The 24,384-nt window shown below is 42.1% G+C and overlaps 1 protein-coding gene across 11 annotated transcripts in view; it reads left to right on the top strand.

The window, feature by feature from the left end:
• ABI2 (abl interactor 2) overlaps nucleotides 1–24,384 on the top strand; it is a 70,580-nt gene that overhangs the window by 7,757 nt on the left and 38,439 nt on the right. For all 11 annotated transcript variants that reach the window (XM_060256928.1, XM_060256922.1, XM_060256926.1 and 8 more), the window contains exon 2: nucleotides 22,169–22,336. In XM_060256928.1, coding sequence (XP_060112911.1) covers nucleotides 22,169–22,336 — 168 coding nt within the window. The remainder of the gene's footprint in view (nucleotides 1–22,168; nucleotides 22,337–24,384) is intronic.

The raw sequence follows: 24,384 nt of genomic DNA, 5'->3' as shown, positions 1-24,384 counted from the left end.
TTTTTCTCGTTTCTAGCATTGTTCCTTCCTGAGAATCCAGAATGTCCTTCCCTATTGTTCCTGTTCCCTGCTCAGTGTGCTGTGTCAGCAGTACATTAAAAGAGAAAATTTGGTTCAAAGGGAAAGGATTGGGGCTTGAGCATAATCTGCTGAAACCTGGGTTGATATCTGAAGTAAAACTGACAGGCATGAGATGGTTTGCTTTTTAAAGTGAATAAATAACAAAGTATATTTCAGAACAAACATGTGACTGATGTAAGTGCTTAACCAGGAATTATGGGATGTTAAGGTTTATGTAGTGTAAGCCTCAGGAAAGCACACAGGCAGGTTAATAACATATCTACACAACACTCTGCTTCAACTGAATTACGCACCAGAGTATTTCAGCATTCCTCAAAATTGCCCAATCTTTCTATTGGAGAAATTGAAAAAGTCCTCAAACTTTTCCAAACTTTGCTCGTTCTAAAATAGAAAATGTCTCATCTTCTCAGTGTTCCCTTTAACACATATAAAAAAAACCCCAGTCCCCAACCCTGGGAAAAATATGGGGTCGAATTTTTTCCTCCTGGGCCATGAAATCACAACTACAGCTCCCATTGGCTGATTCAGAATACTGCTCTGCTTGGTTGCTGCGTGTCTGAGGTACATTTCTGTGTTCTGCCTGTCACAGGCAGTTTTTATTCATGTTCTTTATAGTCTGCCTTTCTCACTGAGACTCAAGGTGGATCACACAATATAAATGAATGTAGGTCCTTTTAATCCCTTTTTATTCCTAAACACTTGATTGTTGTAATTGTAACAGAGAAGTTGTTTGAATATTTACATTTCAAATGTTAAACATTTATTAAGACTTTTGATTGTCCTTGTAATATATGAATTAATTACTCCTTTTTTCTTTATTTTCTCTCTGTATCCTTATCTTTTTTAAAAAAATAAAAAATATTAAAATGTAGTCAGTAGGATGGTACATCTACGAAGCAGTGTGATAGGATTGGACTGCAGGAATTAGAAATAAAACTGTTATCTGAAAAAAGTATATTAAAAATGGTATGTTAAGTAGTAAGGAAAAAGGTATTACAATAATAGAAACAAAGCATTTTCAAGGAGCAGTCTGTTCCATCCCTAATAGGGCAACTTTCCGATCAGGTTCTACAGAGGCATAGCATGATAGGATCTCAAGGCTGCCATGAGATGTCTTGTGGCCCACAGGTTCCCTAATCAGCCAGCTGAAGAGGCAGCTAATACTGCCGCGATTCATCCTGCATCTAGACACCATCACAGATTGGATGAGAGGGGAAAAAACTTTACCTTCTGAGAAGTGAGAAACAATCTTACATGCTATCACACAGCGGTGTGCTCAACTTGATCCTTCGACTTTGTCTCTTTTCTCCTATTCGGTTTTTGCAGGGCTGATGGTAGCAGCTATCAATAGTGTTCACTCTTGTCAACTCTGCAGCAGCCTTAACAAAAAGTTAATGCTCTGAGGCATCTTCTCAGATGGTCTGTAAACTGACAGCTTCAACTAGATCTGAAGTGGGTGATGGTGAAGAACCTTTTCCTAAGGGGAAATTGGCCTGGGTACAGACAGATGTACAAATCTCAGTTGGAGTCATCTTATCTGGGTCAGAAGTCCTTTGTTCACTGGGCCATGTTTTGGGGATGTGGAACCACCTTGAAAGCTTCAGAAATTTCAGGCCATTTGCCTAGCACTAGTTCACTTCCATGAAAAGATCTCTCCGTTCTACATTTGCTTTCAAATAGACACCATAGAATGAGTGTTATCAGTTGTCCGGGAGGTATGAGGTCTAACAAGACTAAAGAGAGAAGTGGTGGTTCTGCTGTAGTTGTGGGGGCGGGGGAATGTCCCTCGTTTTATAAAGCCCCTGCCCCCAGAAATGTCCAGAACAGTTACATCTGTGGGGTTCACACTTTATTTCCCCTATATGTACGTGGGCTGAAGTTTCACTTCATGCATCTGATGGTCCATGAAATCTTATGCTACAATAAAGATTCCACATTTGTGTTTGCTGCAACAGCCTAACACAGCTACTTTACTGGATTATATTAATACTAGGAATAAGGCCCATTGTGGGGAAAAACACAACAGGCTGTAGAAAGAGGCTCTGGGTGAGTGCCCCTCACCTTGCTGTCTTTCTTACCCATCCAAGGTGGCTGTTTTCTGTAGTGGAATTGATCTGACTTCAGCTTTCCATCTCCTCCCCACTCCCTGCAGCTTCTACTTAGGAAAAGTACAGTCTTTATCCACAGTGTGTACCAAAGCAGCTTACATCATGCTCTTCTCTCCCTTTTGATCTGCACAACAATCCTGTGAGGCTGAAAATCTGTGACTGGTCTGAAATCCCAGTGTGGACTAAAGCAGGAGGAAAGTGACCTCAGCAGGAGGAAAGTGACCTCAGTCCATTCTGCAAAATAGCCATTTTCTCCTGGGGAACTGATCTCTGCCATCTGGAGAGCAGTTGTAATTCTGAGTGATCTCCAGTGATCTAGAGGTTGGCAATTCTGAGTGACTTGGAGATTGGCAACAATGGTTCCCCAGGAGGAAATGGTTGGTTTGGAGGGTGGAATCTATGACATTGTACCTGTCTGAGGTCCCACCCCTCCTCGAACTGCATCCTCTCCAGGCTCCACCCCTCAAATCTCCAGGAATGTCCCAACCTGGAACTAGCAACCCTATCTCCTTCTCAGCAGCAGTAGCAAGCAGCCAGGCCTTGTTTTATGGTTCTGATGTGTGCTGTGCTGACCATTTGTAAAATCTCTTGAGGCATTTGATTAAAATGAATTTATTTTCTATTATATCTAGGATATTTGCTGTCCATTTGAAAACAAAACACACTCAAATATTAATTTAAAAACATTAATTAAAAAAGAACCTAAATTTAGAAATAAGTATTCCTTAATTTTTAATTACTACAGTAGGTGTGATTACAATGTTGCAGAAACTGAACTCTGCTGCAGGTGATTTTGCAAGAAGACTGCTATCACGAAATAAGTTCCCTTTGGCTTTTAGGCATTAGTCTACAAAAATAGTGCTCTTGCTAAGAGAACTCTAATAAATACTAAATTAAAGCAAAATACTTCTTTTATTCCTTGAGGTCAGAAAATGTAAAAGTTACCACTCCTTAGATTAGGCAATATTGATAGATTCCTGTCAGTTAAAGCTGCTTCTAGATAGGTTCCTTGACTGTGGTAATGCTGGTTTTGAGGTCCATCCCCCAGCACTGTACTACCTGTAGCCATTTAAAGAGATAGCTCTGTCCTAACGTTATGGAAAAGAGGCAGGGCTCACGTTGTCTTGGAAAACAGTCTTGTTAAATGAGAAGTGCTGGTATCTTTCTTTAAAACAGAAAGGGGGTTTGCATTCAAGAACTGCAGAGCTGGAGTGAAAAAAGAAAGTTGAGTGAGATAGCTGATATACTTAACAGGTATTTGAAACTGGTACTGGGTGGATGAGGGACATTGAACAGAAATTCAGTAAGTTGTGTGCTGTTCAATGTGGCTGATCTGTGAATGAAGAGTCAGCATATACTGGATGGGATTGTAATTTCTTTGAAGATTAGGGGTTGGGTCCTGTGGTCCACTGGTGCAAGGATTCTGGGATCTTCCCCACCTTTTTATCTGCCCTTTCCTGTCTGCCCTTCACTGCAGCCACCTCACCCATAAGGCTGTATTAGTACTCGCAAGTCATTTCTAAATTATTTACTTAATTTTAATCTTGTTTCAATTAACATTTTAATTATGTTATTGTTTTATGGAATTGTTATAGCTTAATGATATGTTGTAAGTTGTCTTGAACCCGCTCACGGGGTAGGGCGGGATATGAATTGCAAAAATAAATCTCAGGAAAGTATTCCTGGGGTTGAGGAATGGATTTATGTGTACTAACATTCAGGTGGGATGAGCAGGTGCAGTGAGGAAGGGGAAATGGACACAGTCCCTCCTAGAATGAGCAGAGGTCTACTCCCTCAAGAGGCAGGAAAGGTGCCCTAACCTGGATACCCCAGGCAAGCCTGATCTTGTCAGACCTCAGAAACTAGGCAGGGTCGACTCTTGCAACTACTTGGATGGAAATATCCTTGGAATATCAGAGCCAGGAGGGCGGGGGCAGGCTTTATTCAGCCACTTCTCTGAATATCCTCCACGCCCCCAGTAGGTGTGCATCACCAGAGGTTGCTATGACCTCCAGGTGCACACACGCACATTAAAAATACATAAATATTTTTTAAAAGAGGCAGGAAAGACAACTTTGTCTCCTGCCCCTTGGAAAGGGCTTCTGGGAAGATCCCCAGATTACCATAACTTTTTGCTGATGGCTTGCGGGTTCCAAGCCTAGTTTTGAAGCTTTATCATGCTTTTAGATTTCTGCTGGTCTCCTCGTGGCATGATGCATCTTTGGCCAATTTAGGGCTGCAGGCAGACCAGTAATTTTTGAGCGATAAGATCTGACCATACTTATCCATGTTTTGATCATGTCTAGACTGGATTATTGTCATGCACTCTGTGCAGGGCTGCCTTTTAAAGTATATCTGAAAGCTTCCATGCGTGCAATATGCTGAAGTGAGGTTACTCACTGATGTAGATTACATGAAACACATCTTGCTGAGTTTGAAAGTTTCATGCCAGTATTTTTAAAATAATTCCCACTAATGCCATAGGTCTTGAACTAGAGCATTTAAAGCCTAAAACCTACAAGTTTCACTAAAATCTATGATGCAGACCCTGTTGTGTTCCCACTCTGCCATCTGAGGTCGTCTCCCCCTTCCTTCAGCTGTGATGGAATTCTTTCCCTTGTTGTATATTTTGCCATCTTGTTCTTTATTATTTCTTCTTTCTATCTATTTTACGATCCTGTTTTTTTCTAGTCTGAATAGCATAATGATATTTATTGAAAGGAATTTTTAGCAACTGCTATTGTTTTTATTAATAGGCCTTTAATTATTCTTATACTTTATGGCTTGCTGTCTTGAGCTTATGCTGGGAGGCAAGGTATAGATATTTTAAATAAAGAAAAGGCACGAGTACTGTTTTCACTGCAAGTATGACAGGAAGCCGCATTTGATAAATTTCTGCGACATTCACACTTGGTATAATAGAAGGATGATTTTCTTGTACATAACTAACTGCGCATGAGAAATATCATGGTCTGGCAGTAGTTTTCTAGAGGAAAAAAATAACAAAGAGATTTAAAGATCTAGTGAGAAAAAGTAAGATTGAAATGGATTTATAAAAACACAAAACATTTAATGCTTTAAGTATATACTTCATAGTGTTAGTAGTTAAATTGGGGTACTTCTAAACAGATACCTTTTTTCTTCTGAAGTGTTGCGTGTGAAGTATCAGGCTGAGAACTATGTTTACCTGCAGAGTGGCTTGAATCTTGTGCCATATGAGTAACGTGGATTGAGAGTGCACTTCTGATATGAATTAGATCAAGCTGACATAACATTGCAACTCCTGCTTTTGAGAAGTTTTTAAAACTATGCATTAAAAAAAAAAACTGTTTCCAGAACCATTAGCAGGTGTTTGACCTTCAAATAGTTGCAGGAACATTTGGCGACGGAGTGTAGACACCTACTTTTATAGTGCTTGTGTGAAGCAAATATTTTTCAGTATTTTAGAGGCAACTGAAAATGGAACATTTCATAGTTGTGTTGTGCTATTATTATTTTTCCATAATTGTTAATACTCCTGGATTGCAGCAACTACCGTGTGCGGGGTAAGAGACTTTATTCTTTTGACTGTGTGTACTTTGAAGAATATGCAGTTTCCTCATTTCAGGGATTTTGCTTTTGAGAGCATTAAGGTCTGTGACTTATCGTTTTTTGGTTTCAAGGCAGGAAGTGGTACACCATTGTGGTGAATAATTAGAAACAGCCTGAACAGCCTGTGCCTATGGCTAGGGGATGAATCTTGCACTATGAAGTTTCATGTTTGCATTGTCTTTTAATTCCGTTCATTAGATTTCATTTAGTTTTGTTGTTCCTCAGATGTTTTATGCTGTACAAGTACATTGTTTCTATTCTGTAACCTGCCTTGAGCCTTGGCAAGAAAGGTGGGCTATAAATAAAGCAGATAATTTTTTTTAAATTAAAAATGTTCATAGAGAGCATATGCAGTTAGTTTTGGCCTAGGATACCCAAGCTACAACAGGGACTCTCTGAGTATTTATCAGTATTTTTTTTATATCCCATATCAATATTTGGGAATCCGATGAAGGGACTCTTGAAACCTTATAACCTGTTTGTCTCTTAAGGTCCTACTGGACTCAAATCTAGCTTGGCAATATTGCTATCCAGATCCTGAATATTTGGGAATATCTGGGGTTGGTGTTTTGAAGCTCTGAACTCCACACACACCAGTTTTTCAGGTTTTGTGGGCAACAGGAGGGAATGGAGAGGGAGGTAGCTCTTACAGTAAATGGGGTTACACGTTGGCGGAGCTTGTCAGGTTTCTAGGATTCTCTGGTTTGACATTGGTTCCATTGGGCTTGTGCCACCACTTTGGTCCTGGGTTCTTTTCTATTGCTTAAGTTTGTGTGGCTTGGATTCTCTGGTTTAACATTAGATGTGTTGGGAGCGCCACATTGGCCTTCACTTCTGTTTGGATTCTCTGGGTTGACAGTGGTTCTGTTTGGTTTGTTGGTTCTGTTTGTATTGGGAGGCTTTCGGCCAGTGGTTGCTTGTTCTTGTGTGTTTGATTAGTCTTTGCTCCTGAGAATGGAGAAGCATGGTTCCCCCCCACAGGACATTTCAGTAGTGTTTTTCTACAATAAATATGCTATAAGAAGTTTAAAACAATAAATAAATAAATATGCTATAAGATGTATGATGATAATAATGTGATATTTAAATAATAGATGCTTAATAATATTTTGTATATGTTTACAGTATACGCAGGAATTATTATCTAATATTGTTGATTATCTATATAAATTTCATACTATACATTCTCAGTGACTAAAACCTTATCTTTTAAAAAATTCACTTGTAATATATTTATTTATTTATTTATATTAAGATTTATACCCCGCCCTTCTCACCTAGGTGTCTCAGGGCGGCTTACAACACAATAATTAAAACAATTTCAGTTTAAACAATTAAAATACCATTAAACCATAATTTAGTAAAAAACAAGATAGAGTAAAAACCGGCGGCCTATAGATACATTTTTTCATCCAGGATATTTTACATTGTCAGTTAATATCATAGGCCTGCCGGAAGAGGACTGTCTTACAGGCCCTGCGGAATTGCCCTAGATCCCGCAGGGCCCGCACCTCTTCCGGCAGCTGGTTCCACCAATAAGGTGCCGTTATTGAGTAGGCCCGATCCCTGGTGGATTTTAGGCGGGCCTCCTTTGGCCCGGGGACTACCAACAGGTTTTGTGAACCTGAACGTAGTACTCTCTGGGGAACGTGTGGGAAGAGACGGTCCCTAAGGTAGGCAGGTCCTAGGCCATATAGGGCTTTAAAGGTCATAACCAACACCTTGTACCGGACTCGGAATATTACTGGCAGCCAGTGCAGACCCTGGAGCCCCGGTCGAATGTGCTCCCATCTTGGGAGCCCTAATAACAGCCGGGCAGCAGCGTTCTGCACCAACTGCAGTTTCCGGGTTCGGCACAGGGGTAGCCCCATGTAGAGGGCATTACAGTAGTCCAGCCTCGAGGTGACCGTAGCATGAATCACTGTTGCCAGGTCGTCACGTTCCAGGAAGGGGGCCAACTGCCTCGCCCGCCTAAGATGAAAAAAAGCGGACTTGGCAGTGGCTGCTATCTGAGCCTCCATCGTCAATGAAGGCTCCAACAGCACCCCCAGGCTCTTAACCCTGCCCGACGCTGTTAATGGAGCGCCGTCAAAAACTGGCAGGGGGAGTTCCCTTCCCGGGCCGCAGCGACCTAAGCAAAGGACCTCTGTCTTCGCCGGGTTCAGCTTCAGCCCACTCAGCCTAAGCCACCTAGCCACTGCCTGTAACGCCCGGTCCAGATTTTCTGGGGCGCAGGCGGGCCGGCCGTCCATAAGCAGATAGAGCTGGGTGTCATCAGCATACTGATGGCAACCCAGCCCATACCCTCGGGCCATCTGGGCAAGGGGGCGCATATAGATGTTAAATAACATCGGGGAAAGCACCGCCCCTTGAGGCACCCCGCACTCAAGCGTGTGTCTCCGGGACAGTTCCTCCCCAATCGCCACCCTTTGTCCCCGACCGTCAAGGAAAGAGGAAAGCCATTGCAAGGCCAACCCCTGAATCCCTGCGTCGGCAAGGCGGCACGCCAGGAGCCGATGGTCGACCATATCGAACGCTGCCGATAGGTCCAACAACATCAGCACCGCCGAGCCGCCTTGATCCAGATGTCGCCGAAGGTCATCCACCAGGGCGACCAGCACCGCCTCCGTCCCGTGGCCCGGGTGAAAACCAGACTGGTAGGGGTCGAGGACAGAAGCATCCTCCAGGAAGCTCTGTAGCTGCAACGCCGCTGCCCTCTCTATAAGTTTGCCCAAAAAGGGCAAATTCGATACCGGCCGGTAGTGTGCCAATTCGGTCGGATCTAACGTTGTTTTCTTCAGGAGGGGACGGACCACCGCCTCTTTGAGCGCCGATGGAAAATGTCCCTCCAATAGGGATCTATTTATGATATCCCGTATAGGATATCTTAGCTCCCTCTGGCAGGTCTTAATAAGCCAGGAGGGGCATGGGTCCAATTTACAAGTTGTTGGGCGTGCAGATAGGAGGATCCTGTCAACTTCTTCCAGGCTGAGCGCGCCGAAGCCGTCCAGGACACAATCCGAAGACAGGCACGGAGCCTCAGGTTCGCTAACTGTATCTAATGTGGCAGGGAAGTCGGAACGGAGCGATGCGATTTTATCCGCAAAAAAATTCGCAAAAGCCTCACAGCCAATTTCCAATTCATTAAAATTTGGTCTGCCCTGTGGCAGCGTTGTAAGAGTCCGAATTGTATTGAACAGTTGTGCCGGGCGCGAAATTGCGGACGCAATCTCTGCCGCAAAGTAAGTTTTCTTTGCGGCCTTGACTGCCACCTCATAGGACTTCATAACCTCTCTATAAGATGTTCGAGTCGCTTCATCTCGGGTACGCCGCCATTGCCTCTCTAGTCGTCTGAGTCCTCGTTTCAACTGCCGCAACCCCTGGTTATACCAGGGTGTCGGCCTTGAATGAGGGCGCAGAGGACGCCTAGGCGCGATCTCATCGATGGCCCCGGTGAGCCTATTATTCCAAGACTCCACCAGGTCATCGAGGGAATCGCCAGGGGGCCAGGGATCCCGCAGGGCCGTCAGGAACCGTTCCGGGTCCATCAGGCTCCGCGGGCGAGCTAAAATAAGCTCGCCGCCCAAACGGGGTTGGGGTGGGACGTCCACACGAGCCTTGAGGGCATAGTGATCCGACCATGGCACTGCTATAGAAGCAAGATCGTTCACTAAAACTCCTGACGCGAAGATCAAGTCTAACATGTGACCGGCCTGGTGAGTGGGTGTCGTAACTATTTGGGAGAGTCCTAGTGTCGCCATGGAAGACACTAGGTCCATCGCCTGATTGGAGGTCACGTCATCGGCATGAACATTGAAGTCACCCAGGATCAGAAGCCTCGGGTGCTCCAATGCCCATCCTGCTGCGGCCTCCATCAGTGATAGTAAGGCGCTGGCCGGTGCGTTAGGCGGTCGGTACACCAGCCAGATCGCCAACCCCTCCCCAACATCCCACGCCAGGCCGGCACACTCAATGCCCTTGATCTCCGGAGCCGGGAGGGCCCGGAAGGAGTAAGCCTCTCGAATGAACAGGGCCACCCCTCCCCCCCGCCCGCTAGTCCGCGACTGGTGAAAGACCGAGTATCCCGGGGGCGCCATCTGGGAGAGAGCTACGGTCTCTCCATCGCGAACCCAGGTCTCGGTCACGCATGCCAGGTCCATATCCTGCTCAAGCAGGAATTCCCGGAGGATGGAGGTCTTATTATTAATGGACCTGGCATTACATAACACCAGTGACGGAGGCGAGTAATTTCGCCTTGCCCCGCTACCTGTCACCATCGGGATGGGACACAGGCTGGAAGGTGGTCGAGCACTATCTTGTCTCGATCTCCTTCCCCTCCATTTCTGCCTGTTCCCACCGTCATACCTTCCCCTCCCCAGGAGTACCGGAATCCCCAGGCCAATCATCTCTCACTGGTGCCACCAACCCTCCACTGACAGATGTTCAGATTTGTCTCTTCTCAGCCGTCCCACCTCCGATTGGCCTATCAATAAATACCCACTAATATCTAATAGTTACTTAGTCTAATAGTTATTTAATCTACCCCCACCCAACCAATCCAATTCACCAATATAAGAGAAAATATAAGCGGTTCCCCACCCCAGCACTCCCCAACATTTCCAATTTTTACTGTTAGAAAAGCCAGGTTTATTTTTATTTTTTGCTTTCTCCAGGCCTTTGTGACTCTAAATGCAGTTGATGCTATGGAGAGTGACAGTGAAACTTTGGTGCCCCAGTGCCCTTTACGGAAGACAGTTAAATTCGGTTGAAAGAGATGACCGGGCAGTGACATACAGGCATATCACGGCACAGTTCTTTTGAACTAAAATTAGAATGCCAACAGATCTCACATCTCTGTATATCACACGTGAATGTGGTTAATCTTAAATGACTATTCCTTTTCCTCATGCTTCACATGAGCAGGGAAAGGAGAAAGAGTAAGGAGCCAGGGGTTCGTGTTTCAAGGCCAGCATGTTTATTTCTCACAGTTTAGTTGGGCATCCATTGTGGGGTGTTTGAGAATGCAACCATAGTGGAGCACTTGGGGCATCTGGCCTCATCTCTCTTGTGTGAGGAGAGAGAAGAAGACGACTGCAGATTTCTCTCTGAAACAGAGACTCAGAGCGGCTTACAATCTCCTGTGTCTTCTCCCCCCACAACAGACACCCGGTGAGATAGGTGGGGCTGAGAGGGCTCTCACAGTAGCTGCCCCTTCAAGGACAACTCTGTGAGAGCTATGGCTAACCCAAGGCCATTCCAGCAGCTGTAAGTGGAGAAGTGGGAAATCAAACCCAGTTCTTCCAGATAAGAGTCCGCACACTTAACCACTACACCAAACTGGTGTAGCAGCATCAAACATTGGTGGCAACATGTCCCCCTTCCTTCCTGCCTTGAAAGGTGCATGGAGTGGGAAAGGAGTGGGCTGGGGTTTAAATCTGTGAACACAGTGGAGGACCAGCAAGCAGCCTCTGTAATCTTATTGGCAGTATTAGGTGAGAGCGTATTTCTTGCTAGAATGTGCCATGATGCTTCATGGGGTTTAGGTTCCAGCACTTCTGTCTAGCGCTATAAATGGAGTGATGGTGTTATTGGTAAAATAAATCCCTGTCTAAACAAAAGAGCTCATTGTGCAGAGATCTCATTGAACTAGGTGGTTGAAAAGCTGTCTTTGTTCATGTAGCAGCAGAACTTGTAAACACAGATTTGAAATATCTTGGTAGACAAGCCTGAGTACAAATAACTTTATTCTAAGCATGGAAGAATATCTTGTAAACAGCACTTGTCTGAACAAGTGCCTGCTTTGCTTAGTTTAAACTCCATGTTTGGGTAATGTTTTGGCAGACATAGCAAGAAACAACCACAGAATGCCCATTTTCCTTGGTGTGTCAAAAGATCATGGATACACTGCTTTGATTTTAAAAAAGCTCAAGCACGAATTTTAGAACAGATTCACATACCTGTGCTCCAGGGGGAATCCAGGGGATACCAGTATAAGTAGATGTTTTTAGAAATTGTTTTGATGTTTGATGTTTTTATTGTTGTTTTATTTTATTTGTTTACACAATGTAACTGTGTGACCTCAAATTTGTGAGCCGCCCTGAGCCTGCCTCGGCGGGGAGGGCAGGATAGTAAATAAATAAATACTGTTGTGAATTGATGTGGGGCTTGGGGTTTTGCAAGTAATTACACTTCTTTGAGGGTTGTAAAAGGTCAGTTTGGCTGGGCCTTGCACTCAGGTTCAACATTTAATTTCATTGCTGAATTAGGAATGTGAAGAATGTACATAAACATTTGAGATTTGAGATTTTCTGTTCAGGTTCTTCACACACACCCCATCTTGGGAAAAAATTGCAAATGGCCATGGGTAAAGATAATACTTTATAAATGGGATAATATTTCATAATGCAAAGGATGGAAACATAAATAATACTTCATAAATGGGAACATGAGTGGAAGTGGCTTGTTTGTATTTCATATTGGATAGGAGCTTGGTAAGCAATTTCATATTGACACTGTTTTGTTTTTAATAAAGAAGAAATGCACCCATTCTTCTTCTGAGGCAGAGGACATCTTGAAGGGTGATTTCCAGTGCAGTCAGGGAGGCAGGAAGGTGTTTTTTTACTTCCTGTTTCTCACCTGTAGGAATCACCCTCTTCAGTTTCTTCCCTGCCGCAACAGGGAGAGCAGCTAATGAACAGACTTTGCCTTTGTCTACACTAAAAATCTCTTTTTCCTCTTCTCTAAAAGCTTTTTTCTATTCTATCCTAGCTCCCTCCTATAAGTCCTCCTTCAACCCAAACCCCTTCCTTTCCCCAATCTCTGGGAGACCAGCGAAGGGCAGCTGTCAATCTCACTGTAGAGATGGTGGCCATTTTGTGGCGGCAACAGAGCTGGACCAACCAGCTGCTCCAATTATGGCATAGAAGAATGGTAGAAACAAATTTCTATCAAACAGCGACTCATCCTTAATGGCAGGCACAAGGAAGACTGCTGGGGAAACTGGCAAGGCCCACTGTCGGCTCACCTCATTGGCTGTGACCATCTTTGTTATGAGGAAAGGAAAAGATTTGAACAAATACCACTTATTGAAGAAACGCGCAGGAGACCAAAGCGGGTTTGAGTCTTTCAGCTAACCATGTTGGCCATTTTACACAGCCACAAATACCTCATGGAGGCAGTTCTGATGTGGGCACAGCTAATCTGGAGGATGTGGAGCCTGACTGTTCTGTCACATCTTGCCTTGCCGGGATCCAAACAGGATCCAAGAAGATTGAACTAGACTGAGTTGAGACCCTTCCTCAGAAACGTTTTTTACTCCAGATTTGCCAGATAGCCCAGGAGCAGATCAGAGTAGACTGGGATGGAAAGGACCCCAAAGCATGATGTCTCCTCCATTCTGGTAGGAGGAAGACGACTTCAGAGAAATCTGGATCCAGTCTCAAGGCCTTTGGACTGTGGAATTAGTTACCAAAGGTTGCTCAATAGAATTTTTCAACCTTCCACCGGAACGCTTCATTCCAAGAAACCAGAGGGAAGATAATCGGTGGTTCCTCACTTAAAAAAAACATAAAAACCTTGTCAGAATATTGTTTTGTTGCATTTGATGAATTTAGTGCTCAAGGCACAGATGACAAGATGGTCCACTTTTTGTTGTTTTTTATTAAAATGTACTGAGTGTTTCACACTGAAGCAAAAAGGTCTTCCAGTGCCAAAAGTGATTTCATTGTTTCTTTAAAAAGCTTAGAGTTGAAAGATGACAACAACGTTGGCGTATAGCTGACAAAAAAGTGCTGCTCTTGCTAAATATGCCCTGGTGTTGGCTTATTGTATGCATTTTTTTGGCGTTGGTTGATATGGTAGATTAGAAGAGGAAGAGTGTAACCTTTGCAAGATTTGAACATTACATGTTGCTGCTTCCTTTTATTCTCTCATGAATGGCTGTTGCATTTGTTTGTGTCCCCCCCCCCCCCCCGGTGGCTTAAAGCAGAGCAAAGTTGAAATTCAGTCATGAGTAACATAGTTTAAAATTTGAATTCCTAAAATATTCTTGCTTGCTCTACTTGATAACTGTTGACAGCTAGACAGAATAAACAAGTATATCTTCTATAGAAAAGATGTCTGAATATGTTTAATCACTTAACAGGTTCTCATCAACAGTAAAAAATATAACTGCAAAACCAGAAAAATGTTACATTCTGTATACATGCTGTACTTGTTTTGTTATGGTAATTATTAAATGAACTGATCGAAAGACCTTTTTTAAAGTCAGGCACGTTATTATATTTCCTTTCCTTTTATTCCCTTAGAAGCTCATTGAGTCTTGTTGTTTGCCCTGAGCCCGTTCACAGGGAGGGTGGAATAAAAATCCAAATAAACAAATCCATCTTGAGTAGCGGAAAATACTTATTCCTTGTTTTTTAGATGCAAGGGCTAAAAGGATGGAAACATATTTTGCAATTGCTAAGGTAAACTTAGGATCCTTATCACTAAGCAAAAGAGCAAGGATTTCTGGAGTATAAGGGGACAGTTGTCTAATTAAAGGCTTAATATAATGATCCCTTATATTTTCAAAGAACCTATATTCGAGCAGGGTATGAAAGGATGTATCGATCTTTAAGGCCACAAGGGCAAATTCTGTTGGAATAGGACCTATTCAAAAATCTCTCCTGTAAAACCATTGTGGGTGTAGTATTCAATCTTGTGAACAAGAAAGTTCTGCAGTATCGTGAGGCGGTAAGATAGTACATATGGAGGGGGGTATTGATTTTGGGGAAGAAAGACCAAAAAAAGAGAGATGAACAAACTCTGCAGGCTCTCAGAAGCAAGCTGCTATGATTGATTTCTAGGACACAGTTTTTGATCAGAGAAAATGCTTTGCATTTGCCCATCTCAAACATATCATCAATTGACATTCCAACTATCATACTAACCATGTCTAACAAACCATCTTCAGCATAGAGCAGTTTTAATCTCAGTTTAAAGGCATATAGCCATGCTTTGCTTCCAAGGATAGCTGTCCAAATTCTGCCTGCAATATATTAGACACGCATCGGGGGATATTCAATAGTTTCCTAAGAAATTGTGCTGAGGGTTGATCAATATTATCAGAGATAACTTTGATCCAAATAGCTGAGCCATAAAGAATGATGGGGGCCACTTTCAGATTCAAAACTTGCACTGCTGTAGGAATATACTCCCCCCCTTTATTGTGGAAAAACCTGTTTATATTGTTTGCATATGGTTTTGCTTTGGGCTGAACTCCCCAAAAACAGATGTGCCAAAAACAGAATTTCCAGATAGGAGAAGGCAGGGCTTTTTTTTTGTAGCAGGAACTCCTTTGCATATGAGGGCACACACCCCTGATGTCACCAATACTCCAAGAAATTGTAGTAGGCCCTGTAAGAAGAACCTTGTAAGCTCTTGGAGGATTGGCTAAATAAGAGGGATGTTGCCTAATATGCAAAGGAGTTCCTGCTACAAAAAAAGCTCGGGGAGAAGGTCTTGACTTGCTCAATATTGGACTTATTGATTGACCATTGAGACGGGTTCCATTTCTTAGTTTTTGTGAATTATTATATTTCACAGTTCAGTAATTAAAGTTGTTTAACATTTTGGTCTTTGTTTTGACCTGGGTTGGATGCTATTTAAAACCTTTCCATTAGGCAGCAGTAATCACCCAACAATTAATGTGCTTACTGGTGCTGTATACCATTCTCTGGCTCAAGAGCTACACGCAACTCTTTCACCTCCAGCTGTTCTTCTAATTTCAGATCCTGGTGGTTTGCTTTGCATCTTTTACAGTGTGTTCCAGTGTAAACAGATAAATCAGTGGATTTTAGTTTTCCAGCAAACATTATTTGGCTTTTTATCTGTTATGCTCTTAATATCTGAGTGTTTGTATGTAAGTTTGGTGGGGTGGTACACAAGTGGCTGTTTCAATTGACAGTGATTGTGCATATGGCTTTCTATAAGGTACACAGTGAGTACTACTGCTTTTGATAGTTGTTTAGTTGCAGGATTTGTTGGTAGATTGAGGTCTAATTCATGCATTCTGGTGTGATGTGGCTACTTCTTGTGCGTGTTCTGACTTCTGCACACTGGTGCTAGTGTGGATGCTTTTGATGTCTGGATGGTTTATAAATGGCAGAATACACTGCATGGCTTGACAGTTGGACATTATTGTAGGGTAATCGGCAGCAGGAGGCTGGTTTAGTTGGATTCGGTGTGTGTGTGCAGGGAAAGATTCATGTGGAAAGCCAGGCAGCTTTTTTCATGGGTGCCTGAGAAAGGGGCATGTATCTATCGTTTGCCACAAGCTGCACCAAGAGCAGGTGAAGATTCCTGAGGAGGCAGGCATTCAGCTTCTTTCATGGCGCTTCAGCCAGTGGTGAAGGAGTTGGTGATGTGGAAAGGCTTTGCCTTTAGCTGGGCGCTGCAGTGCAGGTCGGTATGATAGCAGTCAGGTTTTTGCAGGTGGTGGGGGAAAGGTGGAGGAACTGAAGTCAGATTTGGACTTCTGCAAACTGAATCCTCATTTCAGAACCTAACCACAGTCAAAACAAACCATGAGTTTTACATCAGCTGAGCCAAGCTTGAGTAGACGTTCTGCAGGAGGCTTGTGCTTATTATGTGGCTGCTTTGAAGACTGAGAAAAAGGATGTTGATGAACCTCTTCCTTCTGGGCCTTTTTCAGGTTATTCTCCTTCTCTGGAAACTGCAGCTCCATCTGTGGAGGCAGCTATATGTGTGCTTCTATAGGTGTAGCATCCCCCCCCCCACTGCCACCTCAGAGGGGAGTGGTTAAGCATAGGAAAAGGGTTAAACATCCCCATCCTACAAAGCGACTTTGTGGGGCTGTTTATGTAGGCTTTAGAATTCCATTAAAAAAAAAAAGACATCTCCATGGTATCTCTACTCTCAAACTCATTCTGTATAATAATGTACAGTGAGTGAAGAGTTAATTATTTGCATACCTGACACAGTATTAACAAGCTGTCTCTTGTGCTCCAAGTTTAATCTGGCATTTAATCACATCTGTCCCTTGCTTTCAAGGCTATAATGCTGAAATGTAGGTAGCAATACAGCTGTGGTGCTGGCTCATACTTCTCAGGCCTGAGCATTTTCCAGGAGCAGGACATGGTGGCTTGACTATTCAGTAGCTTTTGAATGTCATTTTAGCATAATAAAACAATAGACTGATTTCTTGAAAGACTAAAAATATAGACCAAACATGACACTTTCAGTTGACTAATGTTCAAATAGAGTTACTGCTTGCAGGCACACCTTGTGTATGAACTTACGTTGCCTAGCAGAAGTGTTTAATCTTGCAACAGTTTTTTTACTCTTGTGCTCACACCATCCATGCAACCTTAAATTAATTCTGATTTATTGTTTTAATTGTTTTAACTGTTCTGGTTGTTTTATTGTTGGTTTTAATGGTTTTATCATGTTGGAATCTGCCCTGAGCCTGTTATGGGAAAGGGTGGGCTATAAATCTACAGAAATAAATAAATACTTTTAAAGATCAGGTTGAGCTATAGATGCACAAAGCATTATTCTTAATTATTCTTTATCAGCGGTATTGCTACTAATTCTGTTTTCCCTTAAGTATTGATTTACAAAATTTATACTCCACCTTTCTGCATTCATAAGGGACACCACAGGGGGGCTGACAAATCACATATTTAAAAACTGTTAAAAGCAACCAAAAACATATAATCAAAATAATTAAAATTAGAGCTAAAATATGCATTCAAAAACATAGAAGTGATTTATGTGTGTTGCTGTCTAGAAATTTAAAAATAGTTTTTTATGTTCATTAAAATGAATTTGCAAGCTTGTGTGAGATAATGCAGTTTAGTTTCTTTTGGTGGAACCGAAGATACCCTGTATGTAAAATGGTGGTATTTCGGTTGCTTTATTCAGCAGCTTATACTCATTTCAGTGGTGTGCTGGTTTCATGCTTTTGGTATTGTCCATATTTGTAGTTTCTTAAATACACACTGAAGTGGCTTCCTTTGAAACTATTATGGTATAATGATTTACTGAACGTGTTTGCTTCATATTTGCACTTTTGAGAATATTGCCCTTGGCCAGGAGACCTCTGATTTAGTCATATTCTTTATATGAGCACAGTTACGGTAATTGACCAAATAAAACTTGTTAAAGAAAAGTTAAACGGCACAAGGTTTACCAGACTTCTTCATTTACCTAAAAGTGTTCTTTCGCACACAACAAAAAATGAAGTTGGTTTAAGTTGATTACAGGATTGTTCTGGAAATACAGAATATTACACACCTTAACACAGTGAATGAATGTTTTGGCCTAATTGCTTAAGTTTGGCCTGCCTTGCATAACTGGTTTCTAATATTTGAATGGCCAAAATGAGGTCAGCCTATATTTTCTGTCTGTTTATACAACAGCTGTTTCTCACATTCTCACTGCATTGGTCTGTCCTGTGGATGCTGTACAAGTATTTCTTCCTCAGCCAGACTATACCTTGTTACTCTTTAAGCTACAGCTACTACCCAGACTTAGGGGAGGTGCTTAGAACTTGGCCAGAACTTGCCGCCACAGCAACCTCTCCACCATTTGATCACCTCTAAGCAAATGGAAGAAGTGACATGGGATTGGGATCAAAGACTTGAGAGCTTTCAGAGACAGAAAGGGGGAGGGAGTGTGAATGGGTCCAAGGAAGACAAAGGGAATTTGAAAAGGGTTAAGGAGGGAATCTTAAGAGTCCCTTGGACTTCAGGAAGATCAAATCAGTAAGTCCTAAGGGAAATCAACCCAGACTGTTCCCTGGAAAGTCAGATGCTGAAGCTGAAGCTCAGATACTTTGGCCACCAAATGAGAAGGGAGCACTCACTGGAGAAGACCCTGATGCTGGGAAAGACAGAAGGCAAAAGAAGAAGGGGACGGCAAAAGATGAGATGGCTGGACAGTGTTACTGATGTAACAAACACGAATTTGAGCAGACTTCGGAGAATGGAAGACAGGAGGGCCTGGCGTGACTTTGTCCATGGGGTCGCAAAGAGTCAGACTCAACTGTGCGACTGAACAACAACAGCGAGGGAATGTGGAAGGATTAGGAACAGGTGCCGGATAATGCACTGGTGGGCACCACATTGGGCATTGCTATTTTAATGTAACTCTTTCCTTCAACTGATGATTCAAGGAACTTAAAATGCAATGGTTTTCTGCTAACCATGGAAATTGTTTGTTAAGACTTCTACCTGTGTCATGTGAGCCGTGCAGATATTCTGTACTGTGACAGTTTGTGTCCAGTTACAGTTTAGGATCCTAACAGTGGCACTTCCCTGTATTCTTAGACCAAGTTATCATCTGCATCTTAATTTGGGGTCTTTGCAGCATGAATGTTTCTGAATTTCATTACATATTGAAATAAATGCTCATTAGAAAGGGCTCATGTAAGAACAATGTGGAGTTAGTCCTGGTTGTTGTCACAACAGAAAGCCAACCTGTAACCCTAACTTGACTTCTTCTCAATTTCTTATAATGTCGTTGTTGCTTTTAAAAGTTCTGTTTACTTCAGGGTCACAGCCTGTCTGGTAATTCGCTGTTCAGTAAATGAATTAATCTAACACGGCAGTGAGAAGGACTTTGTGTGCATGTATTTTTACACTAAAACATGCTCTGATGTAAAATGATAAATAAGCTTTGTACTTCAACTGTTGCTTGTCGAGAGGCATTACAATAAAATAATTGCTGAAAATGCTAGGTGCCTGGGATTTGTTGAGTTTTGGTTTGCACATATTGTTACTTAGGTGGATTTTATTGTATTTGCTTATATTAGATAATTTGTCAGCTGTTTGTCTTAACAATGGCCACAGTAAAAAGGTAAAGGTAGTCCCTGTGTAAGCACCAGTCGTTTCCGACTCTGGGGCGATGTCGATGGCCACAGTACATAGTAGAACCAATAAAAGCTCTAAAATTCAGGGTCCCCCTCCTTCCATTGGTGAAGTATCATTATTTTCCCATTTTATTCCTGTGCCTATGGTGTTTCAAGTCCTTTGTAAAGCTTCATATTTAAATACTTCATTGTTGTGTTGATGCTACTGAAAACTTAATATCTTTTGATCTTATACATGAGTATGGATGTGTCATCAGCTGTCTAGAGCAGGGGTGGCCAATGGTAGCTCTCCAGATGTTTTTTGCCTACAGCTCCCATCAGCCCCAGCCAGCATGGCCAATGGCTGGGGGTGATGGGAGTTGTAGGCAAAAAACTTCTGGAGAGCTACTGTTGCCCACCCTTGTCTGGAGGACAGCCAGCAAGGTATTAATCATACATTGAATATACGATGTAAATGTTTGCAGTGGTAGCTGTGATTATGATTTGTTGTTTTATGGGAGCCACCGCACCTAGGCTTTTTCACTAGAGTCTCCCACAGCATCTGAAGTGGAGTTCTAGCTTTTATGGGTGCAAAGCCGTCATTGCTTCTTTCATAGTTTGCAGACAGTTTCTGTTTCTGTCATAAAATTTCCAAGCTGCAGTGGAAGGAAAATAAGTTTTTCAGCTCAGAGATTTACAACTGCTTTGGGCAGCCCAAAGCAACTGGGCGAGGAAGACAAAGGCCCCATCAATACTATTATGTCTGTTTTTATGTCATTGTAAACTGTCACCTTCCCCTAAGGAATCCTGGGAGTTACAGTTTGGTTGGTGCTGAATTACATTAGTTCTGTAGTTCTTTCACAGAACTACATTTTCCAAGGTTCCCTTGGAAGAGAAAGGAACTGATTCTTAAGTGCTTAAATACAGAGTATGGAAAGAAGTAAGGGGATAGAAAGAGTATTGGTTTTCTACTAAGCTTAATAAAACTGTTTTGATATAGAACAGCATTTTTTAAGGTGGTAGACTTCTGATAAAGTTTTCTACTTATGGTCAGTTTTTCACATTTTTATGCAGTCCTTTTTTCCAGTGAGTTAAGGGTATATGTGAAGATGCTTTCCTTGTCACATGAGGATAGGTTTAAGTCTAGAGAGAACTGGTGAAAGTTGGCCCTCTTCCATCCGTGGAAACCACTTTGTAAGTGTGCGAATGGGAATGAAAATGAGACTTATCTGAAAACACAAAATATACCACGAAGCAGGTGCAGTGCCTTGTTGCGTGTAGAGTGTTGAACTTCCTACACAGGTCTAGAGCAGGGGTGGCCAAACTATGGCTTGGGAACCACATGTGGCTCTTTTACAGATATTGTGTGGCTCTTGGAGCCCCTACCGTCCTGCTGGCCAGCTTGGAGAAGGCACTTGTCTCTTTAAATTGCTTCTCCAAACCAAGCCAGGTGGTGGTTTAGAGAATACCTTTAAAGCTACTTTCTTTCTGACTCTCCCCCCAATCTATTCGTCTTGCCTTCCTTCCTTCTTGTCTTGTGCCTTTCAAACATGTGGCTCTTACATTAAGGAAGTTTGGCCACTCCTGGTCTAGAGGATGATACCCGGGTACACAAATCATGCTGGATGAAGCAAACACAAAATCCAGTTCTGCAGAATGCCTGCTATCACGTACTGAGAAGTGAGTGCAGTCTGACTTGCTATGTATTCCAGGCATTTCCCCTTTAGATTCTGTTCTGTTGGATGTTGTAGAAAGTTGTTTAAACTTAGTATATGAAGACCTACCAGTCCAGAATGTTTTGCCATGGAGAGACAGTTACTGGTAGAAACTGGGGAGGGATGGTGGCTCAGTGGTAGAGCATCTGCTTGGGAAGCAGAAGGTCCCAGGTTCAATCCCTGGCATCTCCAAAAAAGGGTCCAGGCAAATAGGTGTGAAAAACCTCAGCTTGAGACCCTGGAGAGCCGCTGCCAGTCTGAGAAGACAATACTGACTTTGATGGACCAAAGGTCTGATTCAGTATAAGGCAGCTTCATATGTTCAAACTGTACTGTATGTATTGGCCGAAAGAGTTCAAGTTCAATGGAGAGGTTGTTGGTTGTGACTTCTCTAAAAGCACTTAGTGTAACAATGTGGAAGGCAGATATAACAAAACTACCTACGTGGAAAGGCTCTACTCATGTTCTTAAAGAGAGATTGAAGCCATTGAGCACATGTTTTTTAGCTGCCCATTTTATAAGCATGCGGTGAGTTTATTATTCTGTTTGACAAAATCTCTGGTCTCGTTGAAAAAGTTAGACTTGATTCTCTCTGATAAGAATGCTAAGATGACTCATCAAGTAGCTACATTCTATTTGGTGATTTTTTTAGGTCTTGGAAACTATAATATAATTAGAAGATTTTACATTGTTTTATCTGGTTTATTTATGCCTTGGAATTTTTTAATGTGTAAATGTGTTATATGATTGGTCAAATTACCGTAATAAAGGATGACTGGTGTAACAAGTATGTATAATCTAATTATTTCCCTCTTGTTTAGTCAACAGATAAACAGCGGGCCCTAGAAGAAACCAAAGCATACACAACTCAGTCTTTAGCAAGTGTAGCCTATTTGATCAACACCTTGGCCAACAATGTTCTACAAATGCTTGATATCCAAGCCTCCCAGCTTAGGCGCATGGAATCTTCTATCAACCACATTTCACAAGTAAGAGAATGTACCTTTTGTCAAATGTATGAAGCCATTCTGTTGAATTAGATAAATACTGATACGTTCTCACAGTCTTAAGAATTGTTCCTACCAGTTAAGCCGTTTGGCTGTATTTATAATTTAAAGGCTTTGCAAATTAATTTATTGGAAAAACTTTGATAGTTGGGTGCCTAAAAATTCGATGGTGCTGGAGGACTTGAAATATTCTTTTGTTCCTAGATATTTAATCATCTTTGCTTGGTTTGTCTTGCCATCTCTATAAATTCCTTCCATCTTATTTCCTTGAATGCTCCATTATAAATCTTGCTTTTCTGGAATGCAAGCAGAGACAGATCTTTCCGTCTTCTTAGGAAATAATGTGTTCTGGTTATTTTCTTTCCCCCTTTTGAATAGTTCTGCCTCTCATTCAAAAACCTGTGTAGTACTTTCTTATGATCTGCAATTTTGTTTACCAACAAGCTACCTTTGAAGACATATATTTGTAGTCATGCAAAAATGTGGAGTCGATTTGTCTGACTTTGTAATACCTCGAGAGGAAAATTGATCTTCTTTTCGAGGCTTTTCTAGATGAGTTTTGCATACTGGCATTGCTGGAGATTATGAGTTGTATTCCTTGCGATAAAGAAACGTTTTCCAAAGAAGTAGATATTAAAGATGATGCGTTTTACTGTTTAATTTTAAATCCAGCTATCTAAAATATGTAACATGCATACGACAGTAATGGGGGTGGAGGTAGTATACCCTTTTGGACTGTTCAGCAACGGAACTAATAACTTGTGACAGAAAACCAGTTATTCACTCTGATAAATAGAAATGTTCCCCTTAGTATTGTGGAATATTTTGAAATTAGCAGGAACTTGAAGATGAAATCGTTTGTTAAAAGCTGAAATTTCAGATGTCAACTGGTTCCCCCCACCCCAATTTGAAAGGTCTTGTTATTCGAGACATTCCATGATCTCTGTGGTGAAGAAACATGATATGTGTTTTAAGATTTTGGATTTATATCCCGCCCTCCACTCCGAATCTCAGAGCAGCTCACAATCTCCTTTACCTTCCTCCCCCACAACAGACACCCTGTGAGGTGGGTGGGGCTGAGAGGGCTCTCACAGCAGCTGCCCTTTCAAGGACACCTCCTGCCAGAGCTATGGCTGATCCAAGGCCATTCCAGCAGGTGCAAGTGGAGGAGTGGGGAATCAAACCCAGTTCTCCCAGATAAGAGTCCGCACACTTAACCACTACATCAAACTGGCTCTTTTGACCATATCACTTTTCCATATGATCTTAAAAGGCATTTAAAATTTACCCATCTGTAAAATGCATGGTCCTACTCTCGCTTACCCATCCAGCCCAGTATAGCAAGGCACTTGTGATACTCCTTGATAAAAAGGCACTGAGGGTATTAAATGACGAGTTCATACCCCTTGTGGAGTTGACCCTTATGCATGTCATATCACAGTTTAAAAGATAAATCAGGAATTATGGAAATATGTGTTATTGGTCCTCAAATGTTGAATTTTCATGCATTTTCTAGAGATAGTTGGGGAGAGGGTCACGCATTTGTTAATGGAATGTTTTTTCATGTTATACATGAAGTATCATGGCTGTCTTATAGGTTCTATTGCTTAAGGTTGGGTTTCATTTGTACTAGAAAACATCAATATTCAGAACTTTGGTTCCCCAATGAGGGACTTGGTCTTGTTTCCCAGTTTCTCTGTGAAATTAAACTAAACAGACAAAACATCTGGCCATCTAATAAACCATTAATCTTAAATATGTGCAAAATTGTACTGAATGCAGAGGAATTTTCATCTCGAGGAAGGAAAGTTATGGAATTGACCCCTATGCTAGGTATATAAATAGTTAAAGGTATTGGTGATATAACTTAAAGTAGGTAGGTAGGCAGGCAGACTGACTTTCATGTTCAAAACAATTGGGAATGTGTGTCCTCTTTCACTTTTCAAAAGCAACCATTCAGAGGATCATTCCCCCCCCCCCAGATGTTTTTTGAAGGCCTCAGTTTCATGATAAGTAGCAGTTTGTGAACT

This window comes from Heteronotia binoei, chromosome 16, assembly GCF_032191835.1.
Source record: "Heteronotia binoei isolate CCM8104 ecotype False Entrance Well chromosome 16, APGP_CSIRO_Hbin_v1, whole genome shotgun sequence".
Taxonomy (NCBI): Eukaryota; Metazoa; Chordata; class Lepidosauria; order Squamata; family Gekkonidae; genus Heteronotia; species Heteronotia binoei.
The sequence above is the reverse complement of the archived record's forward strand: the minus strand, read 5'-3'. Positions and strand labels throughout refer to the sequence as shown.